At 43.8% G+C, this 20,000-nt stretch overlaps 1 protein-coding gene across 1 annotated transcript in view; it reads right to left on the minus strand.

Annotated features, from left to right (window-relative positions):
- Positions 1 to 20,000, minus strand: part of LOC310800100 (uncharacterized protein) — a gene marked incomplete at both ends in the record, with an annotated part of 199,221 nt that overhangs the window by 154,963 nt on the left and 24,258 nt on the right. Inside the window, 2 exons of the mRNA XM_083662677.1 lie at positions 2,834 to 2,920; positions 3,473 to 3,568. Coding sequence (XP_083518803.1) covers positions 2,834 to 2,920; positions 3,473 to 3,568 — 183 coding nt within the window. The remainder of the gene's footprint in view (positions 1 to 2,833; positions 2,921 to 3,472; positions 3,569 to 20,000) is intronic.

Here is a 20,000-nt window from a genome sequence, read left to right on the forward strand (position 1 = left end):
GCAGAATAGACCCCCGACGAGGCATGGGGCCAAAAGTAGCACGACTCAGCCTCAAATCAAACCGGGCTGGGCCAGTTTATACCGGTGGGATGAGACCATTTATCGAGTCGAGCGGAGCGGGACCGCGCTACTAGCTGCGGTGGAATTGGGCCATTAGTCACAGAATGTGGCCGCTTTACTTTGTAATACTGCCCTGCCCTACATTCTGCAATTAATCTTATTACTAGCCAAATGTCAGGTATACTCACTTATGTTTCTCAGAAGAAAAAAAATACATGTATGGACTTCCTTATCTCAGGGCAACTCAACACATCAGTTTACAAATACAGTAACAGAAATGTAATCCAAACTTTAACAACCATTACAACAATGCATACAAAAAACTCCTTGTCCTCCTTGTCCTTTGTCATGTCAAAAGCTCTGAAAGGAAAAATATTGTTGGGCATAATAATTACAGTTGACCTTTCAATTTGTTTCTAGCAGGCACATGTTGCATTACAGTACATGTTACATGTAATTACATTACATTACATTACGTCATTTGGCAGACGCTTTTATCCAAAGCTTCACACATTTTTGCCAGCAATAGAGCAATCAACTATGCAACACAGTCTATGACAACTACAACTTCTGAAGGAATAATGGTAAAGTTAAGTTAGTAAGTTTTTTTGTTTTGTTTTTTTGTTTTTTTTTAAGAGAGAAAGAAGTTAGTTCAAGAAGGGCCCAGATGGAGCCTGAAAAGGTGTGTCTTTAGTCTTTTCCCAAAGATCGGCAGTGATTCGGCCGTCCTGACCGAAGATAATTACATGTTGCTACTAGGGCTGTCAGCGTTAACGCGTTAATCGCGATGCGATTAAGGGCCGACCATAACGCGTTTTTTTTTTATCGTGTTAATCGCATGCCGCTATTTTGTCCCTTCGTCGCACCCGTACTTGTAGTCAAGCCATTCAGTTTCCTGTCTCCTGCTTGTGCAGGCATGGAAGAGAACGACAGCAATACGCTTCTAAATGGCTCGTTTTACTTTAAAAAACTCCCCAAATGGCACAGTGGACAAGTCGAGAGCCGTAGTTTGCACCTTGTGTAAAACGGAATTAAAATATCACCGAAGTACATCGAGTTTGAGGCGAGCGATCACCTAAAAGTAGCTAGCGGCCAGCTAGCAGCCAGCTAGCTAGCGCGAGACTCATCACTTATTCTTCCTTCAGAGTCTCGGATGCGCGGGTCCTCTAACCACTGGGAGGTCGGCTCCAATGGCTTCACGCGATATACACGTTATCAATACACAGTTTCCAATACCGAGCCATTGTTCACATGGAAGTGCCAAAGTTTTTAGCTCAGACACAGCCTTCTTCGGCTGTGTCATTTTGGGTTTCGACTGCTCCACAGCGCCGCCACCGGAAGTATCGGTTCTAGATATATTTTGTAGACATTGTTACCTCCTGTCTACATTCCACTTCTATTGAATTGAAAATAAATCTAAAATTCAAGATCACAAAGTACATTTATTTGCATTAATTTGATTCCCAATCACGACACACTGGTAAGAATGATTAATATCTAATAAAAAATGCTTTGAAATGCAAAATAATGGCATTTTAAACATGCGATACAAAGATGCGATTAATCGCGATCAACTATAGTTAATCGCAAGATTAATCGCGATTAATAAAATTAATCGTTTGACAGCCCTAGTTGCTACACAACAAACTGAGTCAACTTTGACCTGCCACGGATGTGCTTCTCTTCTTCTTCTGTTATCAAACAGAAGCACTTCTCTTCTTCTCCTGTTACCAAACAGAAGAAGAAGAGAAGCACATCTAAGGCAGGTCAGAGTTGACTCAGTTTGTTGTGTAGCAGCCTAGCGTAGCCTATAGATATGATCAGATTTTAAGATTATGGACGATTCATTTGAATTTAATTGCCGCTCGTATGGAATAACGTCATATATGGATTACAGAGAGCAGCGGGAGATAAAGCGGGAGGTGCTATCTATGTGACGGACAGCAACTTATGAGCCACTGTGTGTTGGAAAATAAGCTTTTGACTAGACATAAATACAATCATTTCAGATGCCCCGTTTTCCTCGTTTTCAGGTTGCAGTTCAAACTGATTATCGTTTCTGCTGATGCTAATCAAACCGAAGTTGTCAGAGTGACTTAAACATTATATTTTAAGCTGGAAATAAGGTCCAGGGTGTAAAATAACGGAATTCTCCTTTAAGTTTACATGCGCGCAGGTGTGTGTGTGTCTTATGACATCACTGATGACATCATCAGTGACTTTTGACATCACTGATGACATTATTAGCGATGTCACAATGCTGATGTTGTCACTGATGACATCATCAGTGATGTCACAATGCGCACCACTTATGACATCACTGATGACATCATTAGTGGGACAAAAATTTAAACCGAGAACAGAGAAACCGAGAACAGAGCCCACATTGCCAAATTTATAGAGATAGATAGATAGATAGATAGATAGATAGATAGATAGATAGATAGATAGATAGATAGATAGATACTGTAGATGGGGGAAAACCCTTCTGCAATGTCATCTCAGTTAGCATTCTCATTCAAAGTACCGGTAATAGGTGTAGCAAACTTCAAGCTAACTCTTCTGCCTGAGACTAGTGCTGTCACTTGGTTTCACTTATAAATGCTAACAATGCTAGCAAGATGTTTTCGAGGGAAGACAAATGTTGGAAGATTTTCTCACATTAAGTGACAAGGAAAAGAAAATATTAACTCCTGTAAATTAAAATTGTCGTGGCTGTAACATTAGCTGTTGTTGTTCAGTGGCAGTTTGAGTAAATCCATGTGAACTGTACCTGAGAATGCTCCCATTAGGCCAGAGTCCATCATGTGGGCTGGGCTGGTCTGGGATCTCAGAGGGTCTGAATATCCTGCCATTGGGCCTGCAAGGAGGGAGTAATAATCTAGTTAGACACATTAATTAGTAATTACACTTCTCTACATTTCTCCTACCAATTTATAAGTTACGTACAGTAATAGTTGCACATTATGGTTTTAGTGTTGAAAATTAATAATCATTGTAAAAAAAACTATTGCATTTACAATGCCTCCTGTAGTTGAATACAGTCAAGATTTTAGAAGATGCAAAAAGTAAAATAAAATTGTTTTGGTTTCCACATTGTGTTGACTAATGATCAGGATTAATACTTGTGTTCACAATATCTAGCCATTGGGATTATCACCTCAGCCATAATGATAGTTTAATACTAAAAACTAAAACTAAAACTAAAAAAAAGAAGAAAAGAAAAAAGAAAAAGAAAAACACAGAGAGAAAAAACAGAAACCCTGCAAGATGAGTCGACAGTACTGGATGAAATAGAGCAGATAAATACATTTACTTTTCCCGATAAAGATATTCTACATTTCTGTCAGTTGGTGTCAGTTGTTTACTGTTGGTGGATGTGTCATTTTGAGCTGAGACTGCACCTCCGTACCTGCTAGGAAATCTGTAGCCAAGGCCTGCTGGTCGAGTGCGTGTGGCCGCACCTCTCCCTGTGGCTCTGGGCGCGACGCTGAAGTCAGCTTGCAACCTGCAGTGGCAGCAACACGAAGCATCAAACATCAGTTCCCCCCTCCTCAATGATGACGCCTTACTGTTCACTCAGAATTGAATGAGCCAAGACTTTTGGAAATCATACGTACACACAAACACACACTCTCTCACACACACACACAGGCACACACACGCATGCATGCACACACGCACACACTTACGCACGCACGCATGCACACACACACACACACACACACACACACACACACACAGACACACACACACACACACACACACAGATTACTCACACAAAAGACATTTAGATATACTTGAGTGGAATCATGCTCACACACACACACACACACACACACACACACACACGCCCACACACGCTCACCTGTTGATATTCCTCCTAAAAGCAGATATCCCATACAATCAACATTCAGTGCCGTTTGCTTTGTGCTGCTCTGTGCCTCTGTCTCTGTCTGTCTGCACTGCAGCTCCAGCTGGCTCTGAGCTACTACCACTGTGAACTCTCAGTCACACACACACACACACACACACACGCATGCGCCCACAGACACACAACTATGCGATCACAGTCGGGGAGTCTGGGTTGGTGTGACGTTTCACTGTCTGTCTGGTTCAGGTCCCGGGCCCCGCCGGGCCGGCAAGCCTCCCCTCGCCTCCCCTATGCCCCACAGTCCAACCTCCTCCTGCCCCCTCCATCGCCACTCCTGTAGTCACCCTTCAAGTGCCATCCCGCTCACCAACCAGAGGCCGAGGAGTGAGAGGAGGCGGGCGATGGAATGGCCAAAATGAAGGAGGAGGGATCAACACAAAGGAAGAGAGACGGGTGAGTAATGGAGGGAGAGAAGCAGAGGAGAGAGAGGGAGGGAGAGAGAAAGGGGGAGGAAGGCACCCATGGCATCCTTCTCAAAAATCAGCCCACCCCTCTGCTTCCAAAGTTCCCAGCAGCATCCACAGAGGGTGACGGTGATGCAAACGGACAGGACGCCACCCAAAGTCACAAACGCTTCCACAAATCAGACACACACAGGGGCCACGGTAGAGTGTGCATTGCCTCTCTCTCTCTCTCTCTCTCTCTCTCTCTCTCCCGACAGGACGCAGAAAACTTTCCATCGGCAGGGTCAGCAATTATGAGGACATGTCCCTTTATTTGTGTGTCTCTCTGCATGCGCTTATTAACACTCAACACAAAATCGGTGAAACACGAGGAGACAGAGAAGACAGATAGTCTTTCCACACGGCTAAGGGGAGCCAAAAAAGCCAAGTGCACCTACATGCACTGATGCATGGCACAGTTCGTGCTGTGTTCCTCTTTGTTGGCTAAAGCAGTGAAGCAAAAAAAAAAAAAAAAGTTGCTCCAAATCAGGCGGATGCTTCCCCTGCTGTGCTGTGCTGCTGTCCAAGGTGCTGAAATCAGACTACGCAGACTAAGCTTGAAAGGGCAGTCAGGGGAACTGGTATGAAAAGATCTCTCTGTCTATATGTCAGTCCTTATTGAATGAGACAGGCTGACAGGGAGCACATTATTATGTAATACAATGGCCTGTGAGTATTCACAGAGGGGGAAGGGAGGCTCACACATACAGGACACAACCTCACCTTACTCCAAAGCATGGCACCCATTCTATCCCCTCCAATATTCCGCCACTATTTAAAGCATGGCACCCATTCTTCCCTAAAGCGAGGCACCCATAAGCTCTATATGTGAACATGTGTTTATTTGGCAAAGGGACTCACTACTAAAGGCTTGCAGCCAATTAAATTAGGCATAGTTTGCATATGTCCGTTTGCAAGATGTGTGTCTATATTTCTCTATCATATAATTGTTCGATGTGTTATTATTACTACTGTAATTTGTTAATGTTGTGTCAGCTAGCCCTCCTTTCCCTGTTCTCTCCATATAGTCTCCCATACTCCTCTATACTCCCATACTCTTCCATACGCTCTCTCCTCTCCCACATTTCCCATTCTCTCCCCACCTCCTCCCTCCCCCTGCTCTCTTCTCCCCCACACTCCCCCCCCCCTTTCCCCTCTCCTGCTCTCTCCTCTTGCTCCTTCCCCACCTCCTATACTCTCCAACATTTCCCATTCCCTCCCCACCCCATCACTCTCTCACATTCCCCCTGCACTCCTCCCTTCTCCTGCTCTCTCCTCTGCTCTATCCTTCATTTCTATATTTTCTATATTTCTCTATCAATTGTTCAAAATGTTATCTTTATTCTGTATATTCTTGCTACTGTTGTGTCAGCTAGAATTAGCTAGACATATTTTCTGTGAAGCCCTCTGAGACATGCTTGTGAATTAGGGCTATATAAATAAACTTGACTTGACTTGACTCAAAGCTGGGGGATGTTGACTAGGCCAGTGCTTCTCAACCTTTTTCATACCAAGGACCCTCATTTAGTCCACATCAGGGCCACAGACCCCCATTTGATGAGATTTTGTCTCTCTGACCCAGATTTGGGATTATTTTTGTTGTTACTTCAGCCAAGGAGGTTATGTGTTTGTGTGTTTGTTTGTTTGTTTGTTTGTTTGTTTGTTCGTCTGTTAGCAGGATTATGGGAAAAAACTACTACTACTGAGCCGATGAATTTTCATGAAACTTGGTGGGAGGGTGTAGCAGGGGCCAAGGAAGAACCCATTAAATTTTGGATCAGATCCGACAAGGGTCGGGTCAAGGGAGGGGGCGGGGCTAGGGAAATGGGGCCGTAGCTAGCTAGGGATAGGAAGGTCGTAGAGAGTTTGGATTTGAGGCGTGGGTAGGGGGAGTGGCTAGGTGTACACATCAGATCGGCAATTAGACCTCATCCCCTTTTAGGGGGAAAACACATGCATCTCCCCGTTGACTTCAATGTAAAATAGCGCTCCCCCAAAAATATATAGAAAAATAACAGAATAAATCCCGTTTATTAATGACCCCAAAACACCATGACATGATAATATTCAACTCGTCTGGCCATAGAATGGGCAAGATACACCGGAAATATTACTTTGACCCATCTAAAATCATGTGACTCATGTCACATGTGATGTTCTTTTTTTACAGCCCGTGACTCGTCAGTCTAGTAGTAGCCGCCAAGTAGCCGGGTACAACGACGCTGGGCTCCGCGAGTCACGGGGATGTAAAAAAAGAATGTCACATGTGACATGAGTCACATGATTTTAGATGGGTCTATTGCAATGTTCACCTCCCACTCTATTATAATTGAATTAAATGCTGTCTTCCAGCAAATAAGAGGTAACAGAATCGTGTGTCACGTCTAGACATCTTCATGACAAAACAGTCAATTGAATTAAAATTGAATATAACTTTATTGTCGACCGAGGTGGAAAATTGTCTTTGGCTCACAAAACACATAAAACAACAACACAAGAGACCAGAAAGCAATTAGTGAGACAGGGATATAAACAAGCATAGACAGGGTTAAATCACACATTAAAAACAGTTCATGTCTGTGGTTTAAGTCTTGTTGGTCACGTTGTGGCGTTAAGGATGCTAATGGCGCTTGGGATGAAGGAATTCTTAAATACATTTTTGGTTGCCAGAGGGACTCTATAGCGCCTCCCAGAGCTCAAAGGCTCAAACTGGCTGAATAAAGGCTGGGGGCTGTCTCCCAAGATACTCCTTGCCTTCTTCCTCGTCCTTTCTGCGAAGAGTTGAGTCAAGGGCTTTTGGGGTTTACCCACTACTTTGCTTGTCTTTGACACAATCCTAGAATGTTTATTCCTACATATAAATCTACAGTTTAGGTGACCAAAACAAGCAGGAAAATTAAAAGTTAAAACACTCTCAATGAGAGTACACCAATTCTAAAATCTGCTGACTAACACCGAAGCCACGGAGTCTTCTCAGAAGATAGAGTCGCTGTGAGCATTTCTTAAAAACATACTCTGTGTTTTCAGAGAAGCTCACCTGACAGTCTAAGATATTGTACCAAGATATTTGAATGTATTCACAATTTCAACGTGTTGGACATCAAGTGAAACTGGCTCTGTTTCCAGATCTTGTTTGGTACACATGATTAGTTCTTTAGTTTTAGCCACGTTGATTTCCAGTTGGCTAATGTTACACCATGATTCAAGAGCCTTAGTGTGGGCTAGATAGGCAGTTTCACCAGAGGGGTCTTTTTTCCGCAGAAGGCCAACTAAGGCCATGTCATCAGCATACTTGATCAAATAAAAATGTTCCCCATTAATCATAAATTCATTTGTAAAAAGAGAAAATAAAAAGGGAGAAAAGACAGAGCCTTGTGGGCAGCCTGTGCTGATGGTGAGCATATCTGAAATGCTCCCACTGACAGAGACCCTCTCTCGTAACGGGACAAGCCCCGGCAGGAAAGAAAGCCCCCTTGTTGACACTGAGATCGGCTAGCCTTTTCAGGAGGATATGCATCTTCATTGAATTAAAAGCCGAGCTAAAGTCCACAAATAAAATCCTAGCATATCCTTTAGGCTGCATGAGATGTTTAGTTACTATATTACCGTAAATTCCGGACTATAAGCCGCGGCTTTTTTCCCGTTTTTTGGCCCCTGCGGCTTATATAACGGTGCGTCTTATCTATGGATTTTTTCAGAAAAAAAAAAAAAAATACAAATAAAATCTCTCTTTTTTAGCACTCTTTCTAACTATAAATCCACTTCTGTTTTAATTTCCTCTCTTGCCCTCTTTTCACCACACCGCGGACACTGTGTGCACTGTAAAAATAAACAACGGTGGTGTTGTGTTATGTTGTTTTGTTGAAATGTTACGGTAATACGGTAAATGGGAGCTTCCTCAAACAGCCATCTCTTTCCCGACAATCCCCTCTGTGCGTGACCACTTACATATGGTAATTACGGTAAGCAAACGGCCACTCGGCCATCAACTCCCTCCCCCGACTACCAGGAGAAAATCACAAACTTCGGCGAATTCACACAAAGGAAGATCAAGGAATATTCCATCGAACCGGAGCAGATCATAAATATGGATGAAGTGCCTTTGACGTTCGACCTGCCACTCACTCGGACTGTTAACAAGAAGCGCCCTGGAGGATTCTTTCACCAAAAAAAAGCTTTGCTCGTTCTCGACAGCATGAGAACGAGCAGTAGAAGCAACACTCTCACTTACCATGGGGAAGGTACGCAGAAATTCACACGACGCAGCTTTCAAGTTGAAAGCAGTCAATCTCGCATTAAAAGAGGGAAACAGAGCAGCCGCGCGTAACCTGGGCATCGATGAGTCAATGGTGAGGCGTTGGACGGTGCAGCAGGAGGAACTGTCTCAGCACGGAATATTATAGGAGTGTGAAAACATCCACAATCACCAACGGGTTCCAAAACGCTGGACTGCTGCGGGATGAAGAGGATGACGCCGCCACAGCTGGCGCTGAGGGCCGTCAGAGGCTTCAGAGGCTGTTCGATGCCGACAGTGATGAAGAGGAGTTCGTTGGTTTTGAGTGACAATGAAGGAGAGAGGAGAGTGGTTGACGAAGCCACCCTGAACCTGTTCGTTTCCGACACTGAAGATGAGGACTTTGGTGGTTTCAGTACGCAGGAAGAAGAGGAAGACGAGGATTAGTGACTTGACTTCTCTGGTTACAGGTTTGCTGCACATATAGCCTATTGTTGTGTGATTTTGTCTGGGGATTAGTGACCTGACTTTTGTTTTGTTTTGTTGAAATGTTAATAAATGGGAGCTTCCCCAAACAGCCATCTCTTTCCCGACATTCCTCTCTGTGCACGAACCCTTTCATATGGTAATTAAACATCAAAACACCCGCGGCTTATAGACCGGTGCGGCTTATAGAAGAAAAAAATAGTCAATTTTGGTCCCGCGGCTTATAGACCGGTGCGTCTTATAGTCCGGAATTTACGGTAAGTAGAGTCAGCACGGCATCTTCTTTTTTTTTTTATATATATATTTATTATTATTTTAAACAGAAACACAAACAATATAGACAACACACACAATGGCCAAAAAATAGCAAATATCTAAATTAGATCCTTAAGACATGATATGTATACAGGGGTGCTCAGTCCATTATCATCGACAGTGATGGGACAACTAAACCTCTGAGGAGAGAGAGAGGGGGGAAGAAAAAGAAAAAAAAAGTACAAATATATATGTGTATACATACATACACACATACATACATATATTATATATACTGTACATACACTTGTATCAGTACATGTACACTGCACATGCACATATACATCCACACTCCCATTCTGTACATTTCCAGACAAATACATTTCAAATTGTATCACCTTACGGCCCAAAGATATCTCTTAGGCAATTTTCAATGTTACAATCTGCCATTCCTTTTAATATAGTACTTGTATGTCTTTCACCAGCATGGCATCTTCTGTGCCTCTGTCGCTCTTATATGCGAACTGCAGTGGATCGAGCATACTGGCCACAGTGGTGGACGAGTGATTGGCCAGGACTCTCTCCATAGTTTTACACAGTATGGAGGTTATTGTGATGGGCCGAAAATCATTTGGTATACTTGCGCCCGGCTTTTCCGGCACGGACTTAATTATCGAGAATTTCCATGATTACGGCACTGTGCATATATCTAGGAGGGAGGAACAGCTTTGTAAATACTCCCTTTAGTTGAAAAGCCCAGTCTTTAAAGTGTAACTTACCCCCAAAACACTTTTTTCAGCTTTTAACCAATATATATGACTTTGGGGGTGGTGTGTGAAGAATGCTGGTCAAAATTTCCACATTTGAGACCGAACTGTTGCCATTCTACCATTTGTATCATTTTTCAGCAGCATAACTGGCATAAGTGCCCTCTATGGGTGGAACACTGCTTTTTTTTTGCCCTCAAATGAATGGGAGATTTGATACGTCGTGACGTCACGATGAACCAAAGACTATGGGATTTCAAGATAGTTACTCCCCTACTCCACCTGTACCCTTTCGGCTCCTCACAACTCCAAGCCCATTCCCATGATGTCACAAGCATTTTCCTACCAATATAGTGCTACAATACACACAGCTCATTGGCTGTTTGTGTCACTTGACCTGTTAACACTAGAACCGCCACTGTGGTCAGTGGGACCGTTTTGATATTTTCAATGCATGTAACTCTATTTCAATAAAAGATATGACCCTGCCTGTCCATGACTTTTCCTAAATATGTGTTTTTTACTATCTTTCTACGTTTTAAAGTTGTGTCATGAAAGGCAAGAGAGTAATAATAATTTAATCCTTGGAGCGCCATCGCGGTCACAGAGACCAGTGCAGTTTGTGAATGGAGAGTGTAGCCTATAGCGCAGCCAGTGCACTTGTCGCCGCATGTCAGAGCAGCAGCATGTCTCTCTCTCTCCCCTCTCTCTCGTTCTCCTTTTCTTTCTCTGTCTCTCTTTCTCTGTGTCTCTCTCTATCCCCCTGTCTCTGTCTGCACAGAGCGTCCCTCTCGTTCTCTCCCTCTCTCCGCTGCCGATATCCCCCTCTCTCTCTCCCACTTTCTCTGTGCAGATCCCTCTCTCTCTCTCTCTCTCTCTCTCTCTCTCACTCTGCTGCTTGTACGGAGCCGATCTCTCTCTCTCTCTCCCCCTCTGCCTGCAGCGCACGGAACCTTTCCCCTCTCTCTCGTCCTTTCTTTCTCTGTCGTTGCAACACTCCGAAGTAGTCAAGCGTCTGACGTTATTCCCACACCCCTAGTCGTCACTTTCAGAAGAGAAAGGTGCCTGCTTCTCATCAGAGAGCAACGATTGGGGGCGGACATTTTAGGTGCGCTACTTCTCGTCAGAGAGTGACGATTGGGGGTGTCATTATTAGCCTATTAGGCCTACTGTAAATATGCATTTTACACAGCGGTCGGGCTGGCCGCTACGGCAGGCGGAGGGGGTGTTACAAACACGCCTGTTAATTGATTACAATCGCCTGTTATTTTCCTACCAACTCCTATGTAACACAATACTATCAATAAACGCCACTATGATAAAAGGAAGGAAATTGCATTGTGTTGCTGTAAATCATTCCCAACCTTTTTCATACTAAGGAGCCCTAATTTAGTTCACATTGTGGCAATGGACCCCCATATGATGAGATTTGGTCTCTCAGATGCAAATCTGATGTAGCCTAGATATGATTTTGTCCAGAATTCCATATATATTAGGTTGAGAGACAACAGAGAATGGCTAACAGCCTAAAATGTATTTTCCTGCTTCAATTTCAACGGGGAGGACTTGGAGAAGGCATGGTGAAGTGACACTCACCTCGCTCCGACTCTAGCTGGCTACTCAGCTCCTGCAGCCTCACTGACGCTGTGCGCCTGTCTGCAAACAAATCTCATCGCAGTTTAGCACACATGTAAAATATAACGCTATACTACGACGTGACAACGTGACAAAGCTGCTCTAAACACATCGGCTACTATAATATATTTCCCTGCATCTCATACTGAGATTAGATCGGTGGACAGACTGAATGGATTGAGCCGAGGAGGAGGAGGTGGGAGCTGCAGCTCTGCCCTGCGCTGCGCCCGAGAGGAAAAATCAGAGGTGCAGTAACTTTTAACAAGAATCACGAAAAGCCCCCAAACGAAAATTTAAAACAGATTTCATGGCGCGGTATATCGCAAGTTGGACGAGGGAATGACGTGGAGAAATCTCGCATTGTGATTACATGAGCGTGAGAGCGGGGCGTTTGTCCTGACTATTGTGCTGTGCTGCGGTCTCGCATCACTACTCTCTTTTAACGTAAGTTACACAAGCCGCCACACACACACATGGGAGAAAAATAATTAAATTTCTAGTTCGCCACTGAATGGCCAAATTGATATAACTTTCAACCATTTTGAGCAACGCTGTTTACATAGAGGCCACCAGCATTGGCTAGTTGTTGATATTTATAAAGATATTGCAGCTCTCATATAAATTATTTTCGAGGCGGTGGGCAAACTGTAATGGCGTCGATTTCCGGAGAAAAATTCCTGAGCTGAGCACAGCCAAAGAGTATAGTATAGACAAGAGGATACGTCATTTCTTGCTTTTTCCCATAGCTTTTTTCAAATCATCGTTTTGTTACATATCTGGGGGGTAAGTCCTGCACCTGACACACTGAGCTGATGTGCGTGCTCTTCCTCCTTCTTCAGACAGTGGCCGGGTCAGGGCACACCACCACGTTTCACCGAGAGGACACAATGCCTAATTGCCTAATTGGCTGCCTTGTGAGGATAGACGTCCACAGAGTGTCCTGTTCATTCAGCCCAAAGGAGAAATACTTTGAATGAGTTTGAATCAGCCAGTATTTCCCACTGTCCCCTCTCTTCCATGCCATTGTCCACTGGACAATATCTAATACAGAGACAACACCCCCAAAATTATGTTATTAAGGTTTTTAATGAGGACACTTGAGTCAGTCTTCTTATGGTATTCCGCAGTCTTGTTTAATCCTGCTCAGAATATCTTATGTAGAGACTGAGATATTCTGGGGAGGATATTAAACAAGACTTCTTATGGTACTCCGCAGTCTTGTTCTCTATACATAAGATATGCAGAAATAGAATATGAAACTCATTGCAACACAGAGACAGAAAATGAGAGCTGAGGAGAAAGGAGGAGAGAATTGATGAAGAGATGTGAAGAGATGTGAAGAGAGGAGAATAGGAGATCAGAGAGGTACTGTCATTAAAACAGAACACAACAAAGAGTCAAAGGACTCCTACAGCATCTGGAAGGTTAACAAGTCGGCCAACAAAACAAGGCACAGTAAATATAGAACAGTGAAGATCATTATGGTGCTACATGGTGCTAAGATGTTCAAACTGAATATCTGTTTTAACCAGAAAAAGGCTTTTAAAGACCTTTGTTGATCTTACTTACATGCATGTTGAGTACAGTCTCTTGCCCTATGTACGTGAGGTGCTGTACCACCATGTGTCAGTGTGAGTAACACACATCACCTATGTTGGTGAGGTGCTCTACCATCATGTGTCAGTGTGGGTAACAGTAACACACAACACCTATGTAGGTGATGTGCTGTACCATCATGTGTCAGTGTGGGTAACAGTAACACACATCACCTATGTAGGTGAGGTGCTGTACCATCATGTGTCAGTGTGGGTAACAGTAACACACATCACCTATGTAGGTGAGGTGCTGTACCATCATGTGTCAGTGTGGGTAACAGTAACACACATCACCTATGTAGGTGAGGTGCTGTACCATCATGTCAGTGTGGGTAACAGTAACACACATCACCTATGTAGGTGAGGTGCTGTACCATCATGTGTCAGTGTGGGTAACAGTAACACACATCACCTATGTAGGTGATGTGCTGTACCATCATGTGTCAGTGTGGGTAACAGTAACACACATCACCTATGTAGGTGAGGTGCTGTACCATCATGTGTCAGTGTGGGTAACAGTAACACACATCACCTATGTAGGTGAGGTGCTGTACCATCATGTGTCAGTGTGGGTAACAGTAACACACATCACCTATGTAGGTGAGGTGCTGTACCATCATGTCAGTGTGGGTAACAGTAACACACATCACCTATGTAGGTGAGGTGCTGTACCATCATGTGTCAGTGTGGGTAACAGTAACACACATCACCTATGTAGGTGAGGTGCTGTACCATCATGTGTCAGTGTGGGTAACAGTAACACACATCACCTATGTAGGTGAGGTGCTGTACCATCATGTGTCAGTGTGGGTAACAGTAACACACATCACCTATGTAGGTGAGGTGCTGTACCATCATGTGTCAGTGTGGGTAACAGTAACACACATCACCTATGCAGGTGAGGTGCTGTACCATCATGTGTCAGTGTGGGTAACAGTAACACACATCACCTATGTAGGTGAGGTGCTGTACCATCATGTGTCAGTGTGGGTAACAGTAACACACATCACCTATGTAGGTGAGGTGCTGTACCATCATGTGTCAGTGTGGGTAACAGTAACACACATCACCTATGCAGGTGAGGTGCTGTACCATCATGTGTCAGTGTGGGTAACAGTAACACACATCACCTATGCAGGTGAGGTGCTGTACCATCATGTGTCAGTAGCTGTGTTTCCATTACAGTCTTTCGCGACGGCGCGCACTGACGCAATTCCCCGTTACCAGCAGCTGCCACAGTGATTATGCACGGGGATCTGCCCCATATCCCGTCCCCTGCATGCTCAAATCCAACCAATGGTCAACGCAAATCACCACATTAAGTTACAACGCATATAAACGAGCCTGATTATCAATTCAAAAGAAAATGAGTGGCAACATGTTGCTGGCTGCGGTGAATGCAGTGAGCGCAACAGACAGAGGAAAAAAGGAAATAAAACTGGTCCAATTTAGAGATGGGGGGGAAAAAAGGCTGATTTGGTGCAATAATCAGAATGTCGTGTATTATATCATTGCACCTGAAACATGTATTACTCACTGTATTCACTTCAGTCAGCAGCACCGGTGTGTGCTTTTCATCCCCTCATCTCGCCGCTGTGCCAAAGGCGCACACACACAGGCAGCCTGTCACCATGGACCGGTTTCTGCCATTAGAAATTCTCTGTTCTTCTCCCCCGGCTCTGCTTTTGCACAACACTCGTCTTTCTGCTAGGTAGCGTTGCTTCAAAGTTTTCCACTTTCTGCGGAGGTTCTGCCACGGCTTATCGAACCCTTTCTCCCTCATTTTCCGCTCCTTTTTCAAAGGAGAAGATGGGTCACATGACGTGCAAATGCGGAAAATGTGTTTCCATTACACTTTTGCGATAAACTGCTATATCGACACGTCTGAAGAACCACCTCATGAGAGCGCAAAAACTTTTTGCGATATTTGGGAGGTTTTGTATGAAATGTACGTGTTTCCATTACCCGATTTCTATTGCGATATTTAGATTTTGCGCATTTCTGAGCGTAATGGAAACACAGCTAGTGTGAGTAACACACATCACTGTTAATTAAGCGTGACAAATTCCGCATGATTCATTTGCAACTAACAAAAACAATTGAACTCTTATTTTAGTCTTATTTGTGTGTTTACACCTGGATTACAGATCTGTGCTGTAATTGAAGCGGTGAAGGTTGAAGCACCTGTGACAGAGGAGGAGACGAGGCTGCCGGAGGGCGTCGAGTCAACAAGCCAAAGCGCTGAGGGACTAGCCCGGTGTGTGAGACGGTTATATGTGCACTGACAGGTGGTGGAGAAGCAAACTGTGGTGTGTGTGTGTGTGTGTGTGTGTGTGTGTGTGTGTGTGTGTGTGTGTGTGTGTTTATGTGTGAAGCACGTGGCCGATACCGGTTCTGCAGGTATTCTTAATGTACATCTCACACACACTCTCCTCTCCCTCCACGCTCCTTTCCTTCCGTTGTATCCAAGGCTACGATGTCATTGTATCGTCCATTTTTTATGTATGGATGTAAACAGCCTTTACACTAATGTGCCACACTTTGAGGGACTTGAAGCTGTGACACATTTTCTAAATAAGAGGCAGAACCCCACGCCCCCCACTGATTTTCTTGTGGAGGTGTCCAAATTGATCCTGAACAAGAATTATTTTAAATTTGAAAGTGCATTTTATTTACAATGCCAGGGTGTCAGTATGGGGAGCCCTTGCTCTCCCAACTACTGTATGCTAACCTCTTTATGGGTAAATTTGAAGAAGACTTTCTATATAATAACAACCCTTTTGATTCCTTGTTAAAATGCTGGTTACGTTTCATTGATGACATTTTTTTCATCTTTAGTGGATCACTGACTCAACTTGAGAAGTTCAAGATATACATTAACTCCAGGATGCCCTCGATTACATTTTCATTAGAGTATAGTCAGGAGTCTGTATCTTTTCTTGATGTCTGTGTGAACAAATCAGAACAACTTGTGACCACTGACCAGGGAGGGTATACAGAAAAGAAACTGACCGCAATAGTTTTCTTGATTTTTCCAGTTATCATCCCCCAGCCTCAAAAAAGGTTTACCCTATAGTCAGTTTTTAAGAGTTAGGAGGATCTGTAATACTGACACTGCTTTTGAACAACATGCCTCTGAATTATACACATGGTTTAAAGCTAAAGGCTATAGTAATTCTGTTCTTGATAATAGCCTCCAGAGGGTCAGACATTTGAAGAGGGACAACCTATTAGTACCTAGGACGTCTTCTTCTAGAGATTTTAATATTGTGTGTGCCACTACTTTTTCTCCTGTGTCCCAGGAAGTAAAAAAGAGTGTTCTGAAACACTGGCACATTTTACACAGTGACCCCCAAGTGGGCCATATTTACACTCTTTTCGCTCTCAAACAAGCTAGAAATTTAAGTGATCGGTTAGTCAGAGCTGACTGCCATACACGGTGCCCTGTTCATTTTTTATCTAATTTACCTAATGGCAATTTCCCTTGTTCTAATTGTGTTCAGTATAATGCTATCAGAGGGGAGTCCTTTTTACACCCACACTCAGGTAAGAAGTTTTCTATCAATAGTATAATTACATGTAAGACCAGGTTTGTTGTCTATCTTTTGAAATGTCCTTGTGGACTGTGTTATGTGGGTAAAACCACAAGAGAGCTAAAAACTCGTGTGTCAGAACACAAAAGCACTATCAGGAACAAAGATGAAAAGTTTTCAGTTGCGAGACATTTCAATTCTGCTGGCCATGATGTGTGTTCACTCAGGTTTCAAGGGATTGAATTTGTAGCACCTTTGAAAAGAGGCGGAGATAGGGATAGAACTCTGCTACAGAGAGAAGCCTTTTGGATACACACGCTACAGACTGAACACCATAAAGGTCTCAACGAGGAGTTGTTGTTAGGTTGTTTCCTCTAGGTACTTTTTAACTTTATTTCTATATTCTCTATATTTTCTATCATGTCTACTTATAATGTGTCCACTAGACCCCCGACTGTATATTTCTATGTTTCTGCCTGTTCTCTGTGAAGGGCTATGGACAGGAAGCATATCTTACTGTACCTTACTTAATTTAATTATTTCTAATTGTAAATTCTACTAGAAGAATTTATGCTATGTACATTTTCTGTATATTCTGTAATTTTTCTGATATCCTTAGCTGTGTATGATTACCTGGTATCTGATTTAATTATTGAATGTAGTTCCGGTTTGACTGTATATATACGCCATGTCCGCTTGTCTCGGCACAACGCTGATGAAGGCTACCCGCTGAAACGCGTTCGTTGCAGTTGCTGTACAAGCTAAGTAATAAAAAAACCTAAAGGACTTTTTTGAGTGCTGGCCTTTTGTTATTTTTTGTACGTTCTACCATGGCCCTGCACCTTAACTGACTTCAATTTTGAAGTGTGCTCGCTACTGCGGTTGTTTTACATCGTCCTTTTCCCTAGCATGAAAACAGCCCTCTGTGGCTATGTTCATCATCTTGACCTCCTTCACCTCAATGTTTATTAGCTATTGTTGGTGAGATTAACGAGTTACAGTGATGGGTTTTCGAACGGCCTCTTTTTTCTTTACCCACCCATTTTCAGCTGCCAAAGCGCTGTTTGTCCCGTTTCATAGGTTTCCCCTCTGTGGCGTTTCACCTCGGCACCGCATTGACTTTTGAGGCTCAAAGCTCTGGTGTCACCAGAGAGAGAGGGATCAGCACGTTACACAAACTGACTCACATACTGTACACACTGTCACCAGAGAGAGAGGGATCAGCACGTTACACAAACTGACTCACATACTGTACACACTGTCACCAGAGAGAGAGGGATCAGCACGTTACACAAACTGACTCACATACTGTACACACTGTCACCAGAGAGAGAGGGATCAGCACGTTACACAAACTGACTCACATACTGTACACACTGTCACCAGAGAGAGAGGGATCAGCACTTTACACAAACTGACTCACATACTGTACACACTGTCACCAGAGAGAGAGGGATCAGCACGTTACACAAACTGACTCACATACTGTACACACTGTCACCAGAGAGAGAGGGATCAGCACGTTACACAAACTGACTCACATACTGTACACACTGTCACCAGAGAGAGAGGGATCAGCACGTTACACAAACTGACTCACATACTGTACACACTGTCACCAGAGAGAGAGGGATCAGCACGTTACACAAACTGACTCACATACTGTACACACTGTCACCAGAGAGAGAGGGATCAGCACGTTACACAAACTGACTCACATACTGTACACACTGTCACCAGAGAGAAAGGGATCAGCACGTTACACAAACTGACTCACATACTGTACACACTGTCACCAGAGAGAGAGGGATCAGCACGTTACACAAACTGACTCACATACTGTACACACTGTCACCAGAGAGAGAGGGATCAGCATGTTACACAAACTGACTCACATACTGTACACACTGTCACCAGAGAGAGAGGGATCAGCATGTTACACAAACTGACTCACATACTGTACACACTGTCACCAGAGAGAGAGGGATCAGCACGTTACACAAACTGACTCACATACTGTACACACTGTCACCAGAGAGAGAGGGATCAGCACGTTACACAAACTGACTCACATACTGTACACACTGTCACCAGAGAGAGAGGGATCAGCATGTTACACAAACTGACTCACATACTGTACACACTGTCACCAGAGAGAGAGGGATCAGCACGTTACACAAACTGACTCACATACTGTACACACTGTCACCAGAGAGAGAGGGATCAGCACGTTACACAAACTGACTCACATACTGTACACACTGTCACCAGAGAGAGAGGGATCAGCACGTTACACAAACTGACTCACATACTGTACACACTGTCACCAGAGAGAGAGGGATCAGCACGTTACACAAACTGACTCACATACTGTACACACTGTCACCAGAGAGAGAGGGATCAGCACGTTACACAAACTGACTCACATACTGTACACACTGTCACCAGAGAGAGAGGGATCAGCACTTTACACAAACTGACTCACATACTGTACACACTGTCACCAGAGAGAGAGGGATCAGCACGTTACACAAACTGACTCACATACTGTACACACTGTCACCAGAGAGAGAGGCATCAGCACTTTACACAAACTGACTCACATACTGTACACACTGTCACCAGAGAGAGAGGGATCAGCACGTTACACAAACTGACTCACATACTGTACACACTGTCACCAGAGAGAGAGGGATCAGCACGTTACACAAACTGACTCACATACTGTACACACTGTCACCAGAGAGAGAGGGATCAGCACGTTACACAAACTGACTCACATACTGTACACACTGTCACCAGAGAGAGAGGGATCAGCACTTTACACAAACTGACTCACATACTGTACACACTGTCACCAGAGAGAGAGGGATCAGCATGTTACACAAACTGACTCACATACTGTACACACTATCACCAGAGAGAGAGGGATCAGCATGTTACACAAACTGACTCACATACTGTACACACTGTCACCAGAGAGAGAGGGATCAGCACGTTACACAAACTGACTCACATACTGTACACACTGTCACCAGAGAGAGAGGGATCAGCACGT

The sequence above is a fragment of the Poromitra crassiceps genome (assembly GCF_964638095.1).
Source record: "Poromitra crassiceps genome assembly, chromosome: 2".
Taxonomy (NCBI): Eukaryota; Metazoa; Chordata; class Actinopteri; order Beryciformes; family Melamphaidae; genus Poromitra; species Poromitra crassiceps.